The sequence below is a fragment of the Micropterus dolomieu genome, linkage group LG21, assembly GCF_021292245.1.
Source record: "Micropterus dolomieu isolate WLL.071019.BEF.003 ecotype Adirondacks linkage group LG21, ASM2129224v1, whole genome shotgun sequence".
NCBI classification, from domain to species: domain Eukaryota; kingdom Metazoa; phylum Chordata; class Actinopteri; order Centrarchiformes; family Centrarchidae; genus Micropterus; species Micropterus dolomieu.
In genome coordinates, this window is record NC_060170.1 from 13,195,358 (window position 1) to 13,219,385 (window position 24,028).

Here is a 24,028-nt window from a genome sequence, read left to right on the forward strand (position 1 = left end):
ACCTTCCTTTGTCCCCGGCGCAATGAGCAAACTGACTGACAAGATGGACTTCTCCGAGAGAGTGTGGAACTTCCTCTTCTACGCACTGCAGGATTTTGGGATCGATAATATTTTTTGGAAAGAACTAGATAAATATTACTCTGAAGTCAAAGGTGAGTAACTCAGCTACAAGAACCACTGTTTAATGCAATTGCAATGTCACATTTGTCAACAATTTGACATTTAAGTAAATAAACATTTTAAATTAGCCATCTCATCTTAAGTATTGGTGATACTTTATGCTGTCATCCATTACTTTTGCGTTGTGACAGGAACACCCACCAGTGCCTGTGAAGTGATGGGTAGAGCAGACATCTGGTTGATGCGAACCTACTGGGATTTTGATTTCCCTCGCCCTTTCCTTCCTAACTTCAAATTTGTTGGTGGGATCCACTGCAGACCTGCTAAACCTTTACCAGAGGTAGGGCTGTCTCCACTATTACAGGCCTACTAACATCTAATTACACCTCCACAGTATTCCTGACAAACAATGAAGAGAATGAGCCATTAAAATGCTGAGGAAATACAATAAAATGCTGGTTGGTTTACAATGAGATAATGTTTCTCTTCTTACAGGATATGGAAAAGTTTGTGCAGAGTTCTGGAGACGCTGGCATCGTGGTCTTCAGTTTGGGATCATTCATCAACAACGTCACTACAGAGAAGGGAAACATGATCGCCTCAGCCCTCGCTCAGATCCCACAAAAGGTCAGAGGTCAACTTCTGTGTGACTACTGGAATTCACTTGAATAACCTTTGAACACAGTTTTAACGCCACAGTTACACTGTCATCACATAGCAAAGCAGTTACAAGCAAGGAATATTTTAAAAACTCAGGAAGGCTTTTTTAAAGTGGATTTTCCAACAGTATAGTTGAAAGGAATGTTATTTGACAGGTGACTGTCAGGTGTCCTTCATGCGACAACTTCAAAAAACAAGTTGCTGCTTGAAACTGCATTATCAGGTGATGTTATGTAACTAATGAAACAAAGGCAACAAAATATTAACTGCAGCGGATTCCCGCAAATTTCAAGTCTTAAATTGATTTTCCTATCATGCTGGCATTTAACGAAACCAACACCTCTCTGGGAGATAGAAGGGAAGGGATAGAAGCTAATAAGCTTATGATGACGTAGGAAGTCAGCAGTAACACATGATTTGCAATTAATGGTAATAAAGTTATAATGACACGGTGTTTTTTTTCTAGTTGAATCAGGATATTGGTGCAGGACGTGGGTGGGTAGATAGACAACTATGCAGAGGTTTAAGGCAGGTGTGCAAATGTTGTAAAGGTAAGAATGATTTCAAAAATACAAGTTCATAGTGTGATGCCCCTCGCTCTTTCTGGGAGGTTGTCCTTTCCAGGTTGTTCTTTAGTTTAATAAATTGTACTTGTTTTACGCAAGTATCTCGCGTGGAAAGAAAAGTATAAATCAAATCAATATTTGGTGTGACCACCCCTTTGCCTTCGACGTCGCATCAGTTTTTATAGGAACTCTGCAAGCAGGGCCAAACATCTTGGAGAACTACCCACAGTTTTTCTGTGGAGTTATGCAGCCATAGTTGCTTCTCTCTCTTCATGTAATCCCAGACAGACTAGATGATGTTGAGATCAGGGCTCTGGTGGGTCATAACATCATTTCCAGGACTCCTTGTTCTTCTTTACGCTGAAGATAGTCCTTAATGACTTTCGAAGTATGTTTGGGGTCGTTCCTTCATGCTGCAGAATACATTTGGGGCTAATCAGACACCTCCCAGATGGTATTGCATGATGAATAAGTATCTGCCTCAGCAATGAGAAGACCATTAATTCTGAACAAATCTTGGATTACATGAAGAGAGAGAAGCAAGTGAGTCTGCCTAAATCCACAGAAGAACTGTGGTTCCAGTTCTTGGAGGGTGGAGAGGAGGATCTTGTGGTTCACTGTGTCAAACGTTGACTTCTAGCAGGATGACAACCGAGGAGAGGGAGGATGCTCTAGCAGTGCGGAGCAAGAAGGGCAGTCTCAGTTGAGTGGGCTTGAAACTATAACTGATGAGGGTGGAGAAGGTTGTTCTGGTGGAGAGTAGAACACTGAGTGAAGACAGCAAAATTAAGTGTTTTGGAAGAAGAGAGACAGAAGGGCTGAGAGTGGGTTTCTTTAAAAGATGTTTCACTGTAGCTGCTTTAGTGTTAGGAAAAGACGATGAGGTGGAGAAAAGGAAGGAGCTCAGGAGCAATAAACTGAAGGAGGTGAGAGGGGACAGAGTCAAGAGGGAAGGCTTGCTAAGGTTAGTGCTTGTTCCTTATTACTTGGGCGTAATTATTAAATGTGCTGCTATGTATATCATGACATAACATTGGCACTGTGTTGGTCTAAAAGTCTTTTTACCATTGTTTAAAAAGGTGCTGTGGAGATACCGTGGAGAAAAACCAAAGACTCTGGGTGCCAACACCAGAATATACGACTGGATCCCTCAGAATGACCTATTGGGTAAGTAAGGCCTTCAAGACAGTAATCCTCAAGATTTATACTTTTAAATGAAATAGGGTAGGTTTTGTTTTTTTTCATTACTAATTTGACAATACAGAATCCTAAAACTGACATTGGAGAGCAATACTGTTACAAGTAAAAGTCATGCATTCAAAATTTTAAAGTAAAAAAGTCTTAAAAGTATTAGCATTAAAAAATACTTTAAGTACCAACAGCAAGAGTACTCTTTCATTAATAATCCTCTAATAATAACTTCATTATTACCAAGAATGTTCCAATTCAGAATATTATTACATAATATTATTGAATTATCATAACTGGATGCATTAACACATCACTATATGATGCAGTTGGAAAAAGTGGGGGTAATTTTCATTATATTATATATACATATATTCAATTAAATTTTATTTATATAGCGCCAAATCACAACAACAGTTATCTCACTGTTGAGACCCCAAAGGAGGGGGGTTGAAAGGTTTCTTTCCCTAAGTGCTATTGGCAACAGCCGAGATAAGCCTCTCTGTGCCTGAACTGTTAAAATGACAAAAGGAACACTGACCAGAGATTACAACAGCCTATCGGAACTCTTCTTAAGAGAGGGCAGGAAGCCCTAAACTGCCCCCCCACACACGTAACCATGGCAACTGACCTTGCTCTTCGTTTAATTACCTCACGTCAAAGGAAAATCTCCTCGTCACACCTAGGTGTGAGGAACTCCAGGACACCCAGGGACAGCCTAAATTCCTTTGTCTAAACAGTCTCCTCAAGACTCAAAGCCACCTTGTTTAATTAAATAACCTTTTAGTTACTTGATTACGTTTGCCTCCATTTGAGTAGTTAGGTTACCATGTTGTTGTTTGTGGTTTAAAGAATCTAAATAAGTTAATTTTGCAGTGTTTTAATTTTCAGCAAAGTTATCTGACTTTATTCGTTTTTTGTAACCAATGCTTTGTTCACAATACTTTCTGACACCTCCTTTAGAAATGATGATAAAGAAATGTCATCCTATACTCCTATCCATCCTATATATTAATTTTCCAGCTTGAATTTAAGGTTAAAAATGACTAAATTCCCCAGCTCCTAAGAAGATTGTTTTAGGATCAAGCAGAGCTATCCTCATGTAACCCGAGCTCCCCCAAGTGGACAAAATAAGTATTACATGCCATCGTCTGAAATAGAGCCCGAGCCCGGCCCTGGTCCGAGGCGCTCAGGCCCTAGCCCGTGTCCGACAGTTCATCAAAGTTCTCCGTCCGAGCCTGAGCCTTTGTTTTTTGTTTGTTTGTTTTTTTCATTACACAGCGACAGCCTGCCCTATTGGCAGCCATTAAAATATGTCAGTTTTGTTAGTTATTAGTAGTTTCATTTCTTTATTAAGTCAATTTAGACAAATGTTTGGAGGATTTTTTTTTTAATGACGACCAAACAGCCGAGCCGACAGCGAGTAAAACATGTTTGATCAATTTAGCCTCTCAAATCAAGCTAATACTTTACTTAGCTACAAAACACTTCAAATCTGTTCACACAGACAGTTTAATAAATGTTTATTTATTAAACCACAGTGAGTAAAACAACATTTTTGAAATACTACAGTGAGGCAGGCAGGCTGCTCTCAACAGCGTTCCCAAACGAAATGAGCAATAGCCTACAATCTAAATAAATTAAATAAAATAAATTAAAAACAAACTTGCAGGTTATCTTACCTTATAATGCACCAAAGAACATGGCCATTCTTTTTTCCAGTAGTTTCCAACAGTTAAACGAAAATAAAGTCCAATCAAACAAAAAGTTAGAACAGTCTCTTACAGAGCATCATGGAATAAAAGAACAGCATCCACAGTGGAAGGTTTTAAGCCCGTCCTTCTCTCTTCTATCACTCTTCCCGCTGGGCTTAAGACACGTTCGCTGCTGCTGCTGCTGACGGGGACACTAAACACATAGCGAGCCAAAAAAGGCCCGAGGCCCAGCCCGCATGTGTACTATGACGTGAAAAGTGGCCCGAAGCCCGGCCCCAGGGGCGTAAATAAGTCGGGGCCCGTCGGGCTCGGGCTGAAATGCAGGGCTCTAGTCTGAAATGCCTTAATGTATAAATGTCACTTTATATATCTGTCCATAATCTAATGCCATTCATGTATCTTGCTTATATTCTCTAAGAACATGTAACAGCCAATAGCCTATATCCAGAAAGCTAGTTAAGTTCCTCTCATCTGTGATTCCTATGAAGTGCTAATCTTTTTTAAGGTCTAACTACTGACAATTGTTCTCCTTTTTATCAAATGTTTAAAACTTAGAACGGTACAACCGTTTGGCAATTAAAGTTTGATTGTGGGAAGATATTTAATTACAATACATGCCAATAGATTTTTTTGATTAACTTTAATATGTCTCTCGGGAAACCGGAAACAAGCCCTCCGCCCGGGAAACAAAGGACTGCCCTCTGGGAACCACGCCACAACAGACAAAAGCAGCAACCCATGCTGTCTCTCTCTCTTGTCCTCTGCTTGGTCCTGGCTCTTCAACGGTCCCGAGACCCTGGGCGAACTGAATATCGGGTGGTGCCCCGCGAAACGAGAGATTTATGGATTAATATCTTCTGAATATTAAAATTCATAATTTGGTATTAATTCTCATAAATTTAATAAAACAATGTAGTCATGCTACACATTCTACTTTTGGAGACTCTAGGAACCACAAGTAAACCTGCATTCTGGGAGCGCAGTGCTCTGGTGGGGTAGTAAGGCACTATGAGCTCTTTAAGATAAGATGGTGCCTGACCATTAAGAGCTTTGTAGGTGAGAAGAAGGATTTTAAATTCTATTCTGAATTTTACAGGAAGCCAATGCAGATAAGCTAAAACAGGAGAAATGTGATCTCTTTTCCTGGTTCCTGTCAGAACACATGCTGCAGCATTCTGGATCAGCTGAAGAGTCTTAGTGGACTTTTTCGAGTAGCCTCATAATAAGGAATTACAGTAATCCAGCCTAGAAGTAACAAATGCATGGACTTGTTTTTCTGCATCATTTTTAGACAGGATGTTCAAGAACTCCAAGATTCTTCACAGTGGTGCTGGAGGCCAGGGCGATGCCATCAAGGGAAACTATATCTTTAGATAATGCGTCACGGAGGTGCTTAGGCCCCAGAACAATAACTTCAGTTTTATCTAAGTTTAACATTAGAAAATTACAGGTCATCCAGGTTTTAACATCCTGAAGGCACATTTGAAGTTTAGCTAACTGATGAGTTTCATCTGGCTTGATCGATAGATATAATTGAGTATCATCTGCATAACAATGAAAGTTTATGGAATATTTCCTGATAATATTGCCTAAAGGAAGCATATATATAGTGAACAGGATTGGTCTGAGGACAGATCCTTGAGGAACTCCATGACTAACTTTGGCGTGCATGGGGGACTCATCGTTAACATATACAAACTGAAATCGGTCTGATAAATAGGACTTAAACCATCTTAGAGCGGTTCCTTTAATGCCAATGAAATGTTCCAGTCTCTGCAATAGGATCTGATGGTCAATGGTATCAAATGCAGCACTTAGATCTAATAAAACCAGTACAGAGACAAGTCCTTTGTCTGATGCAATAAGGAGGTCGTTAGTAATTTTCACCAGTGCTGTCTCTGTGCCATGATGAGCTCTAAATCCTGACTGAAAATCCTCAAATAAACTATTGCTTTGTGGAAAGTCACACAGCTGTTTAGCAACTGCTTTCTCCAGGATCTTAGAGAGAAATGGAAGATTGGATATAGGTCTATAGTTGGCTAAAACATCCGATCACGTTTGGGCTTTTTCAGAAGAGGTTTAATTACAGCTACTTTAAAGTAATGTGGTACATAGCCTGTTGATAAAGATAGATTGATCATATCTAGTATAGAAGTGCTGACTAAGAGTAAAACTTCTTTAAGCAGCCTAGTCGGGATGGGGTCTAAGAGGCAGGTTGATGGTTTAGATGAAGAAATTATTGAAGTTAGTTGGTAAAGATTGAGGGAAGCAAAGCAGTCTAAACATATATCTGGTTCGGTTACAGTTAAAAAATAAAAAAATAAAAAATACTCTCACTAATCTAACTGTTTTATACCAATAGGAAATTACACAGTACTTGTTTGGAATGCCACTCCCAACTTAACTCAACATGAGAAACATGTTTTTCCCCAAATATAATAGTTATTTATTAGAGTATACTTTGCAACTTTTCAATACATGCTCAAAAGCTGCTGCGATTTATTAAGTAGCAGGTAATTGGGACACAGCTTATGCCTGGCTTGGACCAACACTGTGTCTACAGGGTGAACTAAAAAAAGCACAAGTCCTTAAGGTAGGTGCCTGTGTGTATGATTGCCACCGTCTCTCTGGGCTCTGATCTATCAGCCTCCACTCACAAGCCTTTGCCAAGTAGTCACATCATGGAGTTTTTCATGGGTGTTTCATGATCTTTGGTACCCTATCAGGTCACCCCAAGACCAGAGCTTTCATCACACATGGTGGCACAAATGGGATTTATGAGGCCATCTACCACGGTGTTCCCATGGTGGGCATCCCCATGTTCGGTGACCAGCCAGACAACATGATCCACATGAAGGCTAAGGGAGCTGCAGTTATTGCAGACTTGAACTTCATGAACACAGAGGACCTTAGAGATGCAGTCAATGCTGTCATCAACGAGAAATCGTGAGTTATCTTACCTATCTGCACTTAAGGATATATATATATATATATTTTAAAAAGGGTATTTTCTTGCCAATTTGCCTTTATGGAGGGTTTACATTAATAATGCAGACACAAGATTGATAACACACGACAAAGGAGCCATTATCTGATGCAGTATGACAGAGTTTGATTACCACCACAGAGTCACAAAGACCAATGGATGAGCTTCTCCCTCATATATTGCATTTCTTGTTGGAGATTAAAGTTTTAAAATACAATAACCCCACTCCCATTCTTGGGGAGGCAAAAACTAAAGAATAAAAATGTGAAATAAATAACGTATTAATCCACATTTTCACCCCTGTATATCCACATTCATAGGTACAAGGAGAATGTCATGCGGCTGTCCAGTATCCACCATGACAGACCAATGAGTCCTCTGGATGAGGCGGTGTTCTGGATCGAGTTCACCATGAGAAACAAAGGGGCCAAGCACCTGAGGGTTCAGGCCCACGAGCTCACCTGGTATGAGTATCACAGCCTGGATGTTGTGGCCTTCCTCCTTGCTATCATACTGTTCTTGATATTCATCTTCATTAAGACCTGCAGCTTCTGCTTCCGGAGGTGCTGTGGCAGAAATACAAAGACAAAGACAAAGGCTGAGTAACTGATGGAACTGAAATGTAGTTGGTAAAGAACAGACTGGTGAAAAAACAACCTTTATATAACAGTTCACCAGTTTTCCTGCTGGTGTAAAGCATATAATGTAACCACAAAGCTCTGGACTGTGTGACAATTACTGGCTTGGGACGAGTTATTGTTACTACTTTTAAACAACTAATTATAATTGTTAAAAAATTAAGACATTCATGAGAACAGTGGCCTGTACTACAAAGGGAGTTCAGCCTACTCAGAGTTAAGTCGGGGTTATCAGGCAAACTCAGGGTTGACAAACTCTGACTGCCTACACTGGAGTTAAACGGTACTACGACGGTAGGTAAGATGTTGGTTAGTTGAGTCCGTGTTAACCCGGTGTCAACTTAATCAGAGTTGGTGCGCATTCTCACAAAAGGGGTGTGTTCGGCGGTGTAGATAGAGGTTTTCACAACGGCGCATGCTCCGTATTTTCCCCAGTAGAATGCACGTTGATTGTGTCAGGATTGTGTAATATGATTAAGATATAAATGTAAAACTGCACATAAGGTCCATTGTAGGGTTGATAATCCGAGACGAGAGGGGGTTGTAGCCAATTCTGTGGTCTGGTCGCCGCCACACAGACCACTGGTCGCTACCACTAGGGGCGCTGAAGATAGTGGTCGCCGCCACACAGACCACTGGTCTCTGCCACACAGACCACTGGTCGCTACCACTAGGGGCGCTGAAGATAGTGGTCGCCGCCACACAGACCACTGGTCGCTACCACTAGGGGCGCTAAAGATAGTGGTCGCCGCCACACAGACCACTGGTCGCTACCACAGTATCTGAGGGAAGGCTCCTTTCTGTTCCTTGTTACACAAACTGTGGCTGTACACATTAAAAGAGGTCAGTTTCAAGGTTTTATACAGTCTATGGTTCCAAAGTAGACCTAAAATGATCTTAGATCATTTAAATTATCTCAACTGGCAGATGATACTTTTTTTTTTTTGTCTAATAGAGAGGAATGAATCAAAGCAATTAGATGTGTTGAGGAATTTTCTACTGTATTAGGCTTAAGAATTAACTTGAACAAATCTGTATTTTAGGCTACCACTTAAGGAATGTGAACTATCAGAAGTTAATGGCATCCCTGTGAACCCAGTTATATACCTGGGTGTGATAAGAATGAAAAACTCTGCAATAACCTAAACTTCAGCCCTATGATTAAACAAATAATGAAAAAGGTTCAACAAGTTATCAAACTTTTATAAATAAGCTGTAATGGCCTGGAAATGAATAGATAGTATTTTATTCGCACGATTGCCGTTATTCAATTTAAAAACACCAAAGTATGAAGAAGACATCACGAACCAGACTTAATCTTTTAATTTGGAGCCAGGCAAGAGAGGGCATGATACAAGGCTCCACAGTCTTGGGTCGCTGCCACTAGGGGCGCTAAGGATAGTGGTCGCTGCCACACTGACCACTGGTTGCAGTTGGTTATATCTACTGTAATACTTTATCATAATTCTTTGTTAAATATACTATGTTATGCCTACTCTTATTGTTGCACTATATATTGCGGTTTGCGTGGTTATAGTCTATCTACAGTAACAAATATATCTAGATCATAATACTTTGTTAAATATAGCCTACTAATTTTTGATTATAACTATATTCTTATTGTTAAAATCAGTCTAGCTTGGATTCAACCAACAAGTGGTCATCATGACTCACCACACTTTCCTTCACAGGTGACATCACTGGCCTTCTTCAAAGATAGAGATTTATTACTGTAGGTTAACCACACAAACTGCAATATACAGTGCAACAATAAGAATATAGGCATAATCGATAATATTGTAGGCTATATTTATCAAAGTATTATGATCTAGATAGATGTATTAGCCTACTGTAGATTGGCTACAACCACACAAACTACAATATACTGTAGGCCTACAGTGCATCAATAAGAGGCATAATTGATAATATAGTATATTTTACAAAATATTGTGATCTAGAAAGATGTACACACTTTCATTCACAGGTGATAACACAGGGCTTGTTATAGGCAAGGACTAAAGATAGATAGATGTAGGCTATTACTGTAGGTATAACCACACAAACTGCAATATATAGTGCAACAATAAGAGTAGGCATAATCGATAATACATTAACAAAGAATTATGATAAAGATGTATTACAGTAGATATAACCAACTGCAACCAGTGGTCAGAGCCCACTATCCTTAGCGCCCCAAGTGGCAGCGACCACACCGACCAGTGTGGCAGCAGTGTGCGGCCTCATCTCATGCCCATACACACACACAGCAGTCCGCTACTTGCCCCTGATGTCTGTGATATTGCAACAAAGTTTGAGTTTCAATAGCGTGAAAAATGCCACCAAAGACTATAATTACTTATAAAAGTATCATAACGTGCTCTGTATTGCAAGGATCTTGCTAAATGTGGTTGACGGATTTTATCGTTTGAGAATGTGCGCCGCTTAAAATGTTGCCGCCGCAAGGAATTGTGGGACGGCATGCTCTCCTTTCCTTTGTAAAGGATGGTCCGGTGTACCCTATGCTAAAGGTGATATGAAAGGAAGCACTGAAATACTTCAGGTTCACTTCACTCAGTTAGGAACCTTCCTAAGCTAAAAAGACTTCAAACGCAGCCCTCGGGTAACACCTATTCACCTTTCGTTATACGGGTTAACCGGGAAGATACACCCGACGACTGAAAAAGGCACTCCAGAAGTTACCTGGATAAGCAAGTTACCTCACTGTGTAGTACAGGCCACAGGTTACAGTGTCTAATATTGTCGTTTAACTGCTTTCTTTAAATAGTCATCTGCATGATAAAGATGAGCAACAGTTTTGTCACCATAAACTCAAGTTCAGTCAGGCCAGCCTGAAAAACAGTCCCTCTCTACACAGACAAACCATTTATTCTTTCCAATACAGTATGTGGAAAGTCTTCTTGTTTGCTCCTTCATGTATCACCAGTAATTGCTTCAATTGCTGACAGGTGTGCACTAATTAGCATAACTGCACCTGTAGCCTATTTCACATTATTTCATTGGGTGGTGTAACTTAAGAAAAGAAACCACACACAAAGGGATTTCATTCTGTGCCTTTACTTTGATACTTCTGATGATACCCCACCCCTTCATGTTTTCTTAGTACACAGCAGTGCAATCACAGATATGTATAAAGGCATTGACACATGGGCTGCAAATTAAAATTTAACATACAGAAAATATTGCATTAATATAAATCAAGTGATGTAATAATACTAAAAAAACAAAAAACCAGCCCTCCCATGTTATCATCATCATCGTGTCAAAAATAAAGGTGACATTCAAATTTGCATTAAAGCACACCCCCCACCCCTGTATGAATAGGTTTTATTTCCATCATTTTTTCAGTTTTCCGTCTTCTTTCACCTTCCATAACATAAGCTCCATGCAGGCAGCAGCGTCTTCTGCAGTGTCGTGGCCACAAACTGGGAGAAACATTAATACAGTATATAAATACATTGTCAATACACATTGACAAAACATGCATTAGCTATATAAATTAGTTTTTGTGAGCTTTACCCTTAAATTTTGAGCCATTTCTTTATTTGAGTTTAGATTTAGTTTCAGTTGTAAGGTGGAATTTTAACTTAATGGACATTCAAAACAAACACTTGTATGGTGGCTGTAGGTATCCATGATGACCCACCACTCTCTTGGATGATCCTCCTGAGGTATTCAGCAGTGAGGTTGTTCAGGGTCAGCTTGTGAGGGGGGCCCAGACGGTGGGGGAAAACCACTGATGTGTCCACCACCGTACCATGGAGAAACTACAGTAAAGAGGAAGATATCTGAAGCTATTATTACTTAGGGAATCAGCCTCTATAGGAAAAGTGAACATTACTCCGTAATGAAGATGGAGGTACAGGTGGAAAAAACTAACATAATTTTAAACAAAAGTCTTCCATTGATGGCACTGCACACCAGTAGGTGTTGGGACTGAAATGACTAATCTTCACCAAGTGTGACCTTCTAGTCCCACTTTTAAGATGGTAGATGAAAATCCTACCAGTTTTGTAATTGTTTAGACAGATATACCTGATGAAAAGGTTCTCTGGACTTTTCTATACTGGTTTGGATTATTCAAACACTGCTACCAAAGTAGGTAATTTAATGTTAAATGCCAACTAGCATTTGTTCACCCTTATGCCAATTATACACGTGACCAGACTTCCACTTGGTCAATGCAGTTATGTGTCTGACACATGTTGTCATGAATTATGAGACTGTTTCCAATGACATATTACACAGTATAGGAATTTTTATAGCTCTTCGTCATCTTATGTTGCCTAAAAAAACTCCAACTTGCCAAATCCCTTTAATAGCTGAGAGAAGCTGGTACTTGGCATTTAACCCTCTATAACCCATATTTGTAAAAGTGTTTGTAATTGTGACTGTCAAGTTAATTCAGAGTTTATACTTTCTCATGAAGTGTTTAGATTTGTTTGTCAACAACCTCTACATTCAGGTTATTAATAATAATAATAATAATAATAATAATCCATGTTATATAAACCCCACCACTATAATCATCTAGACAACACCACTTTTGCTGATGATCCCATGGACTAACAGAAGAAACTAACTGAAATTAAATTAAAATAAAAATAGAAAACAAGGTCTACAAATGAATAAGTTATAACAAACCATGCATAGGGATACTCCTGAAATAATTTTTAAAAGGCTCTTGGCAAAGAAATTGTGTTAAGAACTTAGCAGGCAGTCATGTTGGATGTAACGTGGCTTTTAGTTACAAACCTCTTGGTTTATGCAAACACGCTCACAGCTTGGTTTTTAAAATCCTTGACCAGGTTAGCCACGATTGAAACCGATACATGTTGTGAATGAATAATGTTGGGAAAAGCTTACAGTAGTCACCTTGAGGGCACAGAGGTCTGTTTCTAGGCCGTGTCCAATCAGAATGGTGTCGGCATTGATGAAGCTCAATAAGGTTTCCTGCACCTCTCTGAGGGAGGTGCAGTTACCCTTCACGTCTTCCTCACTGATGCCTGAAAACCTTGACAAGTGTCACACAGGATATTGATAGAGCAGTTGGCTGATTAAAATACATCAATACAGTATCATTTCCTTCACTTTATCACCTATCATTAGTAATGATCTTTGGACACGCATGTTGTATTGTAATGCAAAACTGTCTTTCATCTAGTTGCAATGCCGTTTGTTTCAACTTTATTTTCCTCTGTTTCCCCTTTACATTCTCATTTTAGACACACGACATGCGCTTTAACATAAATTTCTGAGTTCTTACCAGTTTCAGAGGGTGGATATTGTTGAATAGATGTGAAGAGCACATTGGGGTAAAAAAAGAGGGGAAAAAATAGCAAAGTATCCAATTCCATTACCTGGTGTTGAGGTCGATGACCTCATTATCAGGTCTGACAAAGGTGTCATAGATGATTTGCAGACTAGAGTTGACCACCGTCACTCTGGACAGCTCCAGACCGTGAATGGTATAACACTATAACAACAAAAATGAACACAATTTATATTGTTTTCACTTCAGACTCGAGGCCAGCTAAATATCAAAAAGCTTCAACTCTATCCACAGACCCACTGATTAATGTTTGTTTTGACATCAGCCACATGTGCACATCAGGGTGTCACACTAGTTTTAAAATCGTGCACCAGAAGTGAGTTGGGGTTTTGTTTCCAAACGTGGAGAAGATTATAAAAACTGGGCCCCTCAAAAAAAATAAATAAATAAAAAAAGCTGATCACCATTTCACAATCCAAGGAGTAGACCCCAGGACAGCTCGTATCTGAGGGATGTCTGCGAACGGTCGACACAAACCCATCCAGGCTGAGCGAATCGTGGACATGCAACTGAGGAAGATATAAAAATCAATCAACATTTAAGTTATGGAATAATCTCTCACACCGTCTTTTCCTACCTTAAACACCTGACATCCAGGTGCTCCCATGACGCCCTCACAGCAACTGTAGCGGGTCTCCACGCCACCTGGCACTGTTAACAGTTTAATTTAATAAATTTTATCTACACAATTCTCTGATGGCGTTCACTGTATGGTAAACATTTTGAAACGTTTGGAAAACATAAAACTATGATATACTCACCTTTATTTTTAACTCCTTTCCCATAGTGGTAGTTACACTCCTCCTTACGGGTGTGTTTGCCCGTTTGGCTCACAGAGTATGTGGCCCCACACCGACAGCAGATCCTCTTGAGGGCTTTATCCAACAAAATAGAGGAGGAAAAACAAAACACACATCAGAGTGAAATGTGCTGAGAAAAGTCATTATCAGTACAGCACAGACAAGTGTGCCCTCTAGTGATATAATATGAGAATAGCATCAAACTGTCTTGCAGCTGCAATATGATGTTTTCACTCACGGTCTGCGTTGCCCTTCTTATTGTCAGCAAAAAGAACAGCACAACCAGATTTCTCTGGGTGCTGGACAGGATAGTTGCTCTCAATCAGCTTTTCCTCAGTCAAAATGTAGTCCTTTAAACTCTCATAAAAGGCCATATCGTCTGCTGGAAAAATTCATTCACTGAGAAGCTGTCAAAATATTTGAATGAAATGACAAACCCATTAAAAAAAGAAACAAATTCTCACCGTTTCCTTTAAACTTCTTCAGGTTAAGTGGAATGTTGCCTTTGAATCTTTGGCTGCTCACGTCATTTTCATCTGCACAAGAAAAATATAAATGGATTAAATACAACTAGTCTTTTATCGGCATCATGTGGCTTTTCCCCAGAGATTCTCACCTTTTACAGCAGCACCACTTTGGTTCTTCAGCTTCTTCAGTGCATTCACTGCAACACTCAGATATTTGAGTTTGTTCACACTGCGATTATACACAGTCCTCTCTTCAGCAAGAGCCTATCAACAAGAACAGGGATGGAAATTAATATCTAGACTATAGTTGGTCAGTTAGGAGGATGACATTAAGTGGCACAAGCTCACCTTCTCAAAGGCATCGTTAACATTGGCTGTCGTTTTGAGGAACTCCTCCGTAAACATGTTAATATAACGCTGACGGATGTCATGGGGCACTTTGTCTTTGGTGGCCTCACACTGCTGCTTCAGCTTACGTTTAGTAGGCACTGGCTGAAAGAATATATTCATTATTAATATTAACCAGATAAAAACCATGTCCAACTTACACCAGACACATGTTTAGTTATAGTATTTGAATTTGGCCCCAACAAAGGCAGCTTTTAACCACTCACCTTAACAGCAGCATGGACAGGTGTTTGAGGAGTAGTGGAAACAGCCGGATTTGAATGTGCCAACGCAAAAGCAGAGGTTAGTGAAGGTTTACGTGCCGGCGCAGGGATGAGCACAGGCGCTGTTGTGCGGTATCTTTGCAGAGGGGTGACTGAAGGTGGATGGTATATTTGTTTAACGGCGACAGTGCTCATATGCACTTGACTGATTGGGGTTAGAACTGAAGTAACTTGGCTGGAGCTGGAAGTAACGGGCAGAGGGAAGGCGCCCTCTGGGAGGATCAAGTGCAAGTTGTTGCCTACTTCGATCACAGCAGTTCCCAAAGGTACGTAGTTAATGTAAGCTGCGGAATAAGTCATAAACACACATGCAGATATGATGCATGCAGACAAAGCTTAAAATACACCACTAGAATAAGTTCTATTTACAGTTTTGCATACAGCAACAGAAAATAAATGCTGCTTGATCTACATGTATGAAAAACAGGGAAGGTCTCACAAAGTTTTACTGGCAGACAGATACGATGAAAGTAAAATATTTAAATTTAAGGAAAAGCTTCAATTTTTGCATTACGCAACGATATAATGTTTTTATATTTAACATTTTATTTTACGCTTGTGTTGGGACACAATATGATGTACATTTTTTTTAGTGGTAATCTTTCCAAAAGAAAAGAAGAACAAGACCCTAATAAAACCTCATCCACTACAGCCATCAGAAGCTTACCATTTTGCAATGGAGCAGGCTGCACGTTTTCAAGGGTTTGAGCCGCAGGAGAAGGCGCACTCTGGGTCTCTGGCTTCTTCTCACAGGTGGAGGAAACAAAAGCCTGACCACCTTTAACCGAAGCAGCCAGCATGGAGGCTCTTTGCTGTACCTGCTGGAACTTGGAGGCGGTGGAGGGCTGGGAGTAAAATCCTGACACCGCAGGCCCACATAGGGGAACCAGCACCTGGGGCTGAGGTCTGCTCTTTGCCACTGGCTGCAGAATTGACCAAGTAAATAAAAAAATGTGCTGAAAATACATGCAGCGGTAGTATTCAATTAACCCTAACTAGATTTACCTTTTAATTTAGTACAGGAAAAAATTAAAATTCCTCTTTGGAGATTGAAAGAAGCCTTGCAGTGTACAGTATTTGTATGTAACATGTACCTCTGTATATCTGGCTTCATGAGCCACCCTCTTCTTTCCTGACGATGCTTGGGGTTTGCTGTTTAACTCCGGCTTCTCCACATCCGTAGATCCAACCTAAAAATGAGCAGGTGAGGGAAGAGATCTTTACACTGTTGAAGACATTTCTTCATCTTGGATTTGGAGCGTCCACAGCATACTTACAGACACATCAGGCTGCTCTTCATTTCCCTGATCCTTACTGTTTGCCTCCATGAAGATCCTGTAGCATTCCTCCATCGGGTCACTGTCAGACAGCTCCATTTCTGAATAGTTGAGCTCATTTTCATCATCAGAGCTGGAATCAATGATTATTAAATCCTCAGTATCCTCTTCTTTCACCAAAAGCTGCTCAGTTGATGACTCTACTCTGTTCATCAAGCTTGATGCTGACAAATTGTGCCAAGCCTGACCTTGGCTGCTGCCTGAAGCTGGTTCTGCCAGCTTCAGGCAGCTTTCAGGTGGAATAGTTTTACCCTGCATCTGCCCTGGCATTTTGCTTGACGTTTCCTGGCTGTGTGGCCACACCGAGGGTACACATTTTGTGGAAGACCACTGATTACTAACTCTGTTCTGAGCTGGCTGTTCTGTAGTCAGGGTTTGCTTGGTGTGTTGCCTGCACGGTGAGTCTGGGTTAGCGGCTGGGGCTTTATAAAAAAGTGAATTCTTTGGTGAAAAATGATGTGGCTGCACTGGATTCATTTTCTCAACACTATGAGGCAGCTCACACAGAGGCAATTCAATCTGAAACTTGTTTTTTTCCTTTTCCACCACCAGCTTGTTCCAGTTTGGATCTTGCTGGACTGTGGTTGCAGCAGGACTTGCAGGTTCAGGACTTTCCTCCACTTGTGTTTCAGCAGCCTGAAAGTGATTACTAATTTTCAGACTTTCACATGCCAGGTCTTCTAAACATCCAGTTATGTCATCTTCATGCCCATAAACGGGTATATTTTCACATCCTTTGTTCTCATAAAGATCAGATGGACCTTTATTGTTTTCAGCAACACAACTACTATAAACTCTGTTTTTTTCTACCGTTGATGAGACCTTGCACACCTCACTGTTTGCAAGGTGCGGTGGAGTATCAAGTAAAATATTTGTTGTTTGGGCGTCCTTTATTACCTCAACTTTATCATGGAGGGATTTGCCAGGAACAGAATCAACAGGTTTCTGAGCTCGCAGTCTCTTTTCGTCAGGCGAGGGAGGAACGTCAATAATCAAGACGCAGTCTTCGTTAGAGTCATCAAGTGGCTCTGGAGATCGGGAAAGCTGAGCCTGATATGTGACTGGCTTCTTTTGGTCACAAGATACAGCGTTTCTTGCCCTTTTCAAACCTTGTCCATTTTTCACTTTTTGCTCTTTACCCGATGAGCTGTAAGAACGCAAGCCAGCAGAAAAATTGGACAGAGGGTCATACTCCAAATCAGTCCTTGGTTTTGAGTTGTCAACCACGTACTTCCTTGCTCGGGAGCACGTTTTAGTAACATTTGTGGATGAAGACAGTCCATAAGAACCTCTGTGCATATTTTTACTTGTAATGTCAGACTTGGAAACAGAAGAATTAAGCGCAGTGTGTGTGCTGCCTGCCTGCACAGTCTGGTACCGGGACAGTCGCTTTTGCTCCTGCTCCACCTCGTGCCTTACAGTTTCAATCTCCTTATTGATCCGTTCCAGCTCCTGGAGGCCATCTTTGGTGTCATCATTCGCTGGTGCTCCACAGACAGCATGTGGATAGCCATTGCGGCCTGTTCAAACAGAATATGAAAAAGGACTTAATAGCATTAATGATATTGCTGAAATAGTTCAGGGTGAGATTGGGTTAAATATAAATAAGTTGTGGGTATTTAGGGCTCTCTACATGCAACAAATTTAGCCACATATGCCCCTAAAAATAGTAATTTGTGCACATTGTGCTGGGAAAACGCTTAGTGCCCTGGTAATGCTGGTGTGGTGACCTGTGGCTGCACGCAGGAGCAATCGTTGTCTTTACACCAGGGGTTCTCAAAGTTCTCAACCTGAACTGACACATATTAGACCAGGGAGCCCCATCTGATATGGTTTTAGTTTTTGGATGTTAGTTGCAGAAAGTGTATCAAACCCATGGCCACAATAGTCATACATTCTGTCACTGTGTCACTTATGGATAGAAAAATATAGTGAAAATAAATTAGCACCTTGCTGACCCTCTTTTGAGAACCCCTACTTTATACTACTAACTAGTTTGAGATCGTTTTAAGCTTCTCAATTCATTTATTTGTGTTTTTACGTTTAAAGACTAGTTTACCACAAACTGATCTTTGCTTAAAAGTATTTAGAATTTAAATCAATTGTTGCACAAAGAACCAATAATGCCAAAACAATTTATTTTCCTTACCTGCCTTGACAATAGCTAAGCTTAATTGTATTTTTATTCTCAGGTTAAGTGTGATACCATCTAATTTTGAGAGTTTTTAACAGTTAACGTTATTTGAAAACAAAAAGAGACAGTCACGACTTTTGGTTTAAGTGTGAAGTTGCTTCATCTTTAAGCTAGTTCAGTAAGTTTTAAACCCACGTCTAGCCCACTTTATACTAAAGTTACACTGTATACATATATGCAAAACGTTTAACAGGCAAGACTACAAGTTACTGCAATCTGCAAATTGTAGTTAGATAGCAATCCTCAAAACACTGACCTGCAAAGTCAACTATCGATGATTTATACGAGGCAGCACACATATCCCGCAGTTCTTCTGTGGCATGTTTGTACAAACAGTGTGGCCGCTCACAGAGCCCACTTTTTGAGAAAGGACAGATTATGTCAGCAAAAAGACCAGATGAGGGAAACATCAGCAAAAACCGCTTGGTTAAATCACTAACTAACTGTCGGCCAACAGGTGGAGGCTCCAACTGAACCCCGGGTGACGTCAGCCGCACTTTATAAATGCTCTGCTCAGGTCGCGAGACGACCGTTTAATTCATCAAAATTAGTATTTGTCCCGAAATGCGTGTATTTTTCGAGAAATTAAACCAATTTAATCCCGGCCTATGGTACATATCGAGTCATGAGGGTTCATTTAAGTATTTGTCCAGGTTGTTGTAGACAGTTGTAGTTCACCGTGTCGCAGTAATCCCTCCACGTCGGCGGTCGGCGCTGCTCCACTAAACAGAACTTGGATCCACAACGAAAGAGTATTTTCAGTGTTTGGTGCACTTTTCCAGGGACGTTTACCCACCGCACCTAAAACAACAACAACGGGTCTTATGTGGCATATTAAAATCACAATTTGCGTTATTTGAAATGGATAATAGCGAGGAAGAGGATGAAACCGAGTGGGAGAACAGTTTTGTTGATCCGGTCGCTGCTGCTTCTGGTAAATTATGAAGACTGTCATGTGGCTTTCCATTGGGCTTTTTGACATGCAGAGAGAAACACGGCTCTGCTCTGTCTGTAAGCTAAGTTAACGTTATACGTCTCATCTGGTTATTTTTGTATGTATATTCTCTGTTTCAGGTTCAAGTCTCAATAAGACATCAGCACAAGCACCTGCACACAGAGTCATTCTGCATTTTGACCTGGACTGCTTCTACGCTCAGGTGGAAATGGTCAGAAACCCAGCACTGAGAGAAGTCCCTATAGGTAAACTGATTTGTTATAGTAGAAGCTCAGAAGCCCAGGATTTGTGTGGCTCAGTGATGTTTCTCATATCATTAGGTATTCAGCAGAAATACATCATAGTCACCTGTAACTATGTGGCAAGGGAGCAGGGAGTCACCAAGCTGATGTCTTTGACTGATGCTAAGGAGAAATGTCCTCAGCTGGTGCTGGTTAATGGAGAAGACCTGACGCACTACAGAGAAATGTCCTACAAAGTGACGGGTAGGTTCTTTTCTGTTGCAATACAAAACTATAGTACCTGTATTTAGTAAATTAGCTAAGCATTCAGGATTTAAGTATTTAGAGTAAATTACTCCTCAAAACGTGGCATGTGACATGAAGTTATTTTCAGCCAACAGCAAGCAAACTCTGTAGCAGAGAATAACTGAGCTGTCTTATGTTGGGTTTTGGTGTCAGTCTAAATAATGAGCCAGAGATTCTTTCTAGACTCTCTAGCACTTTCAACATTTGTCCAGTTACAGTAACCTCAAATAGCCAGAATTCAGTTAAAAGGCAAGACATTTGGCATTGCCTCTGCCTTCCTTATTTCCACATACATTATAACCCACATCATATATATTATTTAATATATTTATGTGCTCTTCTTTCTTTACCTTTTCTTGTCCTCCATCCAGAGCTGCTGATGTCCTACTGTCCACTGGTAGAGAGGCTTGGATTTGATGAAAACTTCATGGACATTACAGAGATGGTAGAAAGAAAGTTAGCTGAGACACCAGAGTCCAACAACTTTTCATTTAAAGGACATGTCTACAACCATTTCAGTAAGTCACATACCTGCCTCTGGTGTGTAGCTGTACGTCAAAGTACATCTGGCAAATGGAAACCAGGAAATGAGTTGTGAAACAAGCCAAGAAGCTACTGTTTTTAGAATATTTGCATTGCACTTTCAGTTTCCCACAACATGAAAAGTTTACTTTTGGATCCTTTTGAAAGAATGTCATGTTTTCACAACCACAGAGAACCTAAACGTCTGTTTTTCTGTTCCTGCTCAGGTGCAGATGTTGAAGCTCATGATCATCCAAGGTTGGCTTTAGGTTCGCACATTGCAGCAGAGCTGAGGGAAGCCATCCACAGCAAAGTGGGTCTGACTGGCTGCGCTGGCATCGCCTCGAACAAGCTACTGGCCAAACTGGTGTCGGGCACTTTCAAACCCAATCAGCAAACCACGCTGTTGCCGGAAAATGTCAGCGACATCATGGGCTGCCTGAGCAGTCTCTGCAAAGTACCAGGTACAGATGTTCACCTTATGTGTAAATTAGTTATTCATCAGTAGACTTTTTTTATGCAACAGTTGAAGAGAAATAAATTCTGCTATGTTTTTTGTAAAGGTGTATTAAAGGTTCAGTGTGTAATATTTAGGAGGATTTATTGACAGAAAGGCAATATAGTTCACATAACTCTGTATTCAGTGGTGTATAAATGCAGAATCACGTATTGCATATAGATATTCTACAAACATGTAATTTGTAAAATGGTTACAATGGTTAGTTTGCTGTCCCTGTAGAGTGAAGTGTTGTATCGTCCATGTTGATTCCACGTTCCTTAAGAGCACATGAACATGCTGAATTCGGAAGAACGGCTTTACAACTCAAGAAATGAGACCATCTGAGGAGTACTTGAATGTACTGGTTGCAATTTGCAACCCTCACCACTAGATGCCACTATAACTTACACAATGAACCTTTAAGTTTGAACAAAAATGATACTCTATAATAATAATAATATATAATAATGTCATTATCTCCATTTTACTGCTTAATTTGTTACTTTGTCATCTTTAATATTTGTGTGCAGTATTGTTTAAATATTTTTCACTGCAAGTATCCCTGACGATGTGGTCCCGTATTCATAGGGGTGGGTTACCAAACTACTAAGAGACTCCAAGCCCTGGGATTGGTCAGTGTGAAAGATCTGCAGCTCTTCCCACTGAATGACTTGGTGAGAGAGTTCGGAGGTCCCACTGCTCAGCGCTTGAAGAATCTGGCGCTTGGTGTTGATGACTCACCCGTCACCCCTACAGGGGCCCCTCAGGTAGGCTAGGAAATTACCCGTATCACCTTAAACTGAAGGAGCATTTTATCATCTGCTACTGTAGAAGTAGAAAGAAAGGGTTAAATAGGGCTCAGCTCCGTAATTACAGCGTTGCCAGCTCTCACACTTTTGGCTTAAAACATTTCAACACTTTCTATGACTTATGTCTGTGGCCATCAAAGAGCAGCAGCATTTTATGAGGGTGTCACAGCAGCTTCATTGGTTATTTAAATTATCTGATGTGGCAGTGTGATCTTAGGTTAGCCTTATTAACCTAAATATAAATAATAGTGGCAGAAGTGGCATTACTGCACGCATGGAACTTAAAAAATAAAAATAAGGCAACAGATAGTAGGTTTTATAATGAAAATATAATTTAGTGTACTAAGCTTATACTCTGATGATTCTGTGCAAAGACATTTCTGTTTTTACACATGAACAGGAAATTCAGTGTTTTGTGAACCATACATTGAAAGGAAAACAAATACAAATCTATAGTGTATTTGGGAACTGGCCCAATGCCTACTGTATATCACTAAGGTGAGATTGTCTTTTGAGACTTCACAGCACTTCATGTGAGGTTAACTTTTTCCCCTTTAGATTTATTCAGACCGTATTTGTTTTCTCAGTTAGTATCCTCTTCATGTTTCAGTCTCTCAGTGAAGAAGACTCCTTCAAGAAAATCTCATCAAGTAAAGACGTTTTGGAAAAGATTCAAGAACTCCTGAGCAGTCTGGTGGAGAGGTGGGATACTTTGTTAGCTATTTAAATGGTCACTATGTGTTTTGTTTATGCTAGAGCCACTGAAACTAACTTTTTTTTTTTTTTTATCATCTGTTTAAAAACTAGGATGCAAAAAGATGGCAGGCAGCCTCAAACCTTCCGGCTTACAATCCGTAAATTCTCAGCAACCAACAAGTGGTTCAATCGGGAGAGCCGGCAGTGTCCGATCCCCAACCACATAGGACAGAAGATCACCTCCGGTAAGCTCGTGGACACTTAAACATACCACCTGCACAAGCTCTTGATGGCATTTGTAGACACTTAATCAGGGTTTCTACTCACAGTATTTGTTTGTGAAAAAGAAAATGAAGCCTTTAGAATTGATTTCCATGAACATACTCATATTTCAGTTAAATACAGCACCTAAATACATTATGTGTATGCCTCAGTGCCATGCCCTTTCTCCTTCCTGAAAGGGTTTGGTGAATAAGTTCACCACAATTTGTTGGCTTTAAAATAATCAAGGACAAAGCCTCTGCAGTGTTTTAAATGTCACAATTTAACTCAAACTATGGCAATTTTGACTCCTTAAACTTTGTCAGAGACCTTTTTAAAGTTGCTTTGAGATATATATATATATATATATACACATACATACAGTGAGGAAAATAAGTATTTGAACACCCTGCTATTTTGCAAGTTCTCCCACTTAGAAATCATGGAGGGGTCTGAAATTGTCATCATAGGTGCATGTCCACTGTGAGAGACATAATCTAAAAAAAAAAAAAAAAATCCATAAATCACAATGTATGATTTTTTAACCATTTATTTGTATGATACAGCTGCAAATAAGTATTTGAACACCTGAGAAAATCAATGTTAATATTTGGTACAGTAGCCTTTGTTTGCAATTACAGAGGTCAAACGTTTCCTGTAGTTTTTCACCAGGTTTGCACACACTGCAGGAGGGATTTTGGCCCACTCCTCCACACAGATCTTCTCTAGATCAGTCAGGTTTCTGGGCTGTCGCTGAGAAACACGGAGTTTGAGCTCCCTCCAAAGATTCTCTATTGGGTTTAGGTCTGGAGACTGGCTAGGCCACGCCAGCACCTTGATATGCTTCTTACAGAGCCGCTCCTTGGTTATCCTGGCTGTGTGCTTCGGGTCATTGTCATGTTGGAAGACCCAGCCTCGACCCATCTTCAATGCTCTAACTGAGGGAAGGAGGTTGTTCCCCAAAATCTCGCAATACATGGCCCCGGTCATCCTCTCCTTAATACAGTGCAGTCGCCCTGTCCCGTGTGCAGAAAAACACCCCCAAAGCATGATGCTACCACCCCCAT

At 40.4% G+C, this 24,028-nt stretch overlaps 3 protein-coding genes and 1 long non-coding RNA gene across 7 annotated transcripts in view; 2 read left to right on the forward strand and 2 right to left on the reverse strand.

Annotated features, from left to right (window-relative positions):
* LOC123959802 (UDP-glucuronosyltransferase 2A1-like) overlaps positions 1 to 7,841 on the forward strand; it is a 10,531-nt gene extending 2,690 nt beyond the window's left edge. Inside the window, exons 3-6 of one of the 2 annotated variants that reach the window (XM_046034091.1) lie at positions 616 to 747; positions 2,426 to 2,513; positions 6,976 to 7,195; positions 7,556 to 7,841. In XM_046034091.1, coding sequence (XP_045890047.1) covers positions 616 to 747; positions 2,426 to 2,513; positions 6,976 to 7,195; positions 7,556 to 7,841 — 726 coding nt within the window. The remainder of the gene's footprint in view (positions 1 to 615; positions 748 to 2,425; positions 2,514 to 6,975; positions 7,196 to 7,555) is intronic. The other variant, XM_046034090.1, reaches the window with a different exon arrangement.
* The window catches only part of LOC123959804, a 33,786-nt gene extending 23,043 nt beyond the window's left edge, over positions 1 to 10,743 (reverse strand). The window contains exons 1-2 of the long non-coding RNA XR_006822394.1: positions 10,574 to 10,743; positions 7,697 to 7,801 (exon numbers count right to left, since the gene is read on the reverse strand). This is a non-coding gene — a long non-coding RNA (uncharacterized LOC123959804). The remainder of the gene's footprint in view (positions 1 to 7,696; positions 7,802 to 10,573) is intronic.
* A 186-nt stretch (positions 10,744 to 10,929) lies between these two features.
* On the reverse strand, positions 10,930 to 19,299 carry zgc:152968 (uncharacterized protein LOC564848 homolog). 3 transcript variants are annotated; one of them, XM_046034923.1, is made up of 16 exons: positions 18,949 to 19,285; positions 16,439 to 18,018; positions 16,256 to 16,351; positions 15,829 to 16,084; positions 15,105 to 15,445; positions 14,839 to 14,982; positions 14,640 to 14,754; positions 14,488 to 14,559; positions 14,262 to 14,405; positions 13,985 to 14,098; positions 13,801 to 13,874; positions 13,628 to 13,732; positions 13,252 to 13,367; positions 12,767 to 12,905; positions 11,538 to 11,658; positions 10,930 to 11,316 (listed from the first exon to the last, which is right to left on the reverse strand). In XM_046034923.1, exons 1-16 carry the CDS (start codon positions 19,100 to 19,102, stop codon positions 11,228 to 11,230), a joined length of 3,660 nt encoding a protein of 1,219 aa, XP_045890879.1. In that variant the 5' UTR covers positions 19,103 to 19,285; the 3' UTR covers positions 10,930 to 11,227. The 3 variants fall into 3 exon arrangements, 2 of the variants coding, with proteins under 2 accessions (XP_045890879.1, XP_045890880.1); XM_046034924.1 differs by having other exon boundaries at positions 14,262 to 14,402; positions 18,949 to 19,281; XR_006822494.1 differs by lacking the exons at positions 10,930 to 11,316; positions 11,538 to 11,658; positions 13,801 to 13,874 and having other exon boundaries at positions 12,879 to 12,905; positions 18,949 to 19,299.
* The window catches only part of poli (polymerase (DNA directed) iota), a 10,335-nt gene continuing 5,513 nt past the window's right edge, over positions 19,207 to 24,028 (forward strand). Inside the window, exons 1-8 of the mRNA XM_046034925.1 lie at positions 19,207 to 19,626; positions 19,767 to 19,892; positions 19,968 to 20,132; positions 20,546 to 20,692; positions 20,924 to 21,160; positions 21,784 to 21,962; positions 22,615 to 22,706; positions 22,812 to 22,945. Coding sequence (XP_045890881.1) covers positions 19,554 to 19,626; positions 19,767 to 19,892; positions 19,968 to 20,132; positions 20,546 to 20,692; positions 20,924 to 21,160; positions 21,784 to 21,962; positions 22,615 to 22,706; positions 22,812 to 22,945 — 1,153 coding nt within the window. The 5' untranslated portion in view covers positions 19,207 to 19,553. The remainder of the gene's footprint in view (positions 19,627 to 19,766; positions 19,893 to 19,967; positions 20,133 to 20,545; positions 20,693 to 20,923; positions 21,161 to 21,783; positions 21,963 to 22,614; positions 22,707 to 22,811; positions 22,946 to 24,028) is intronic.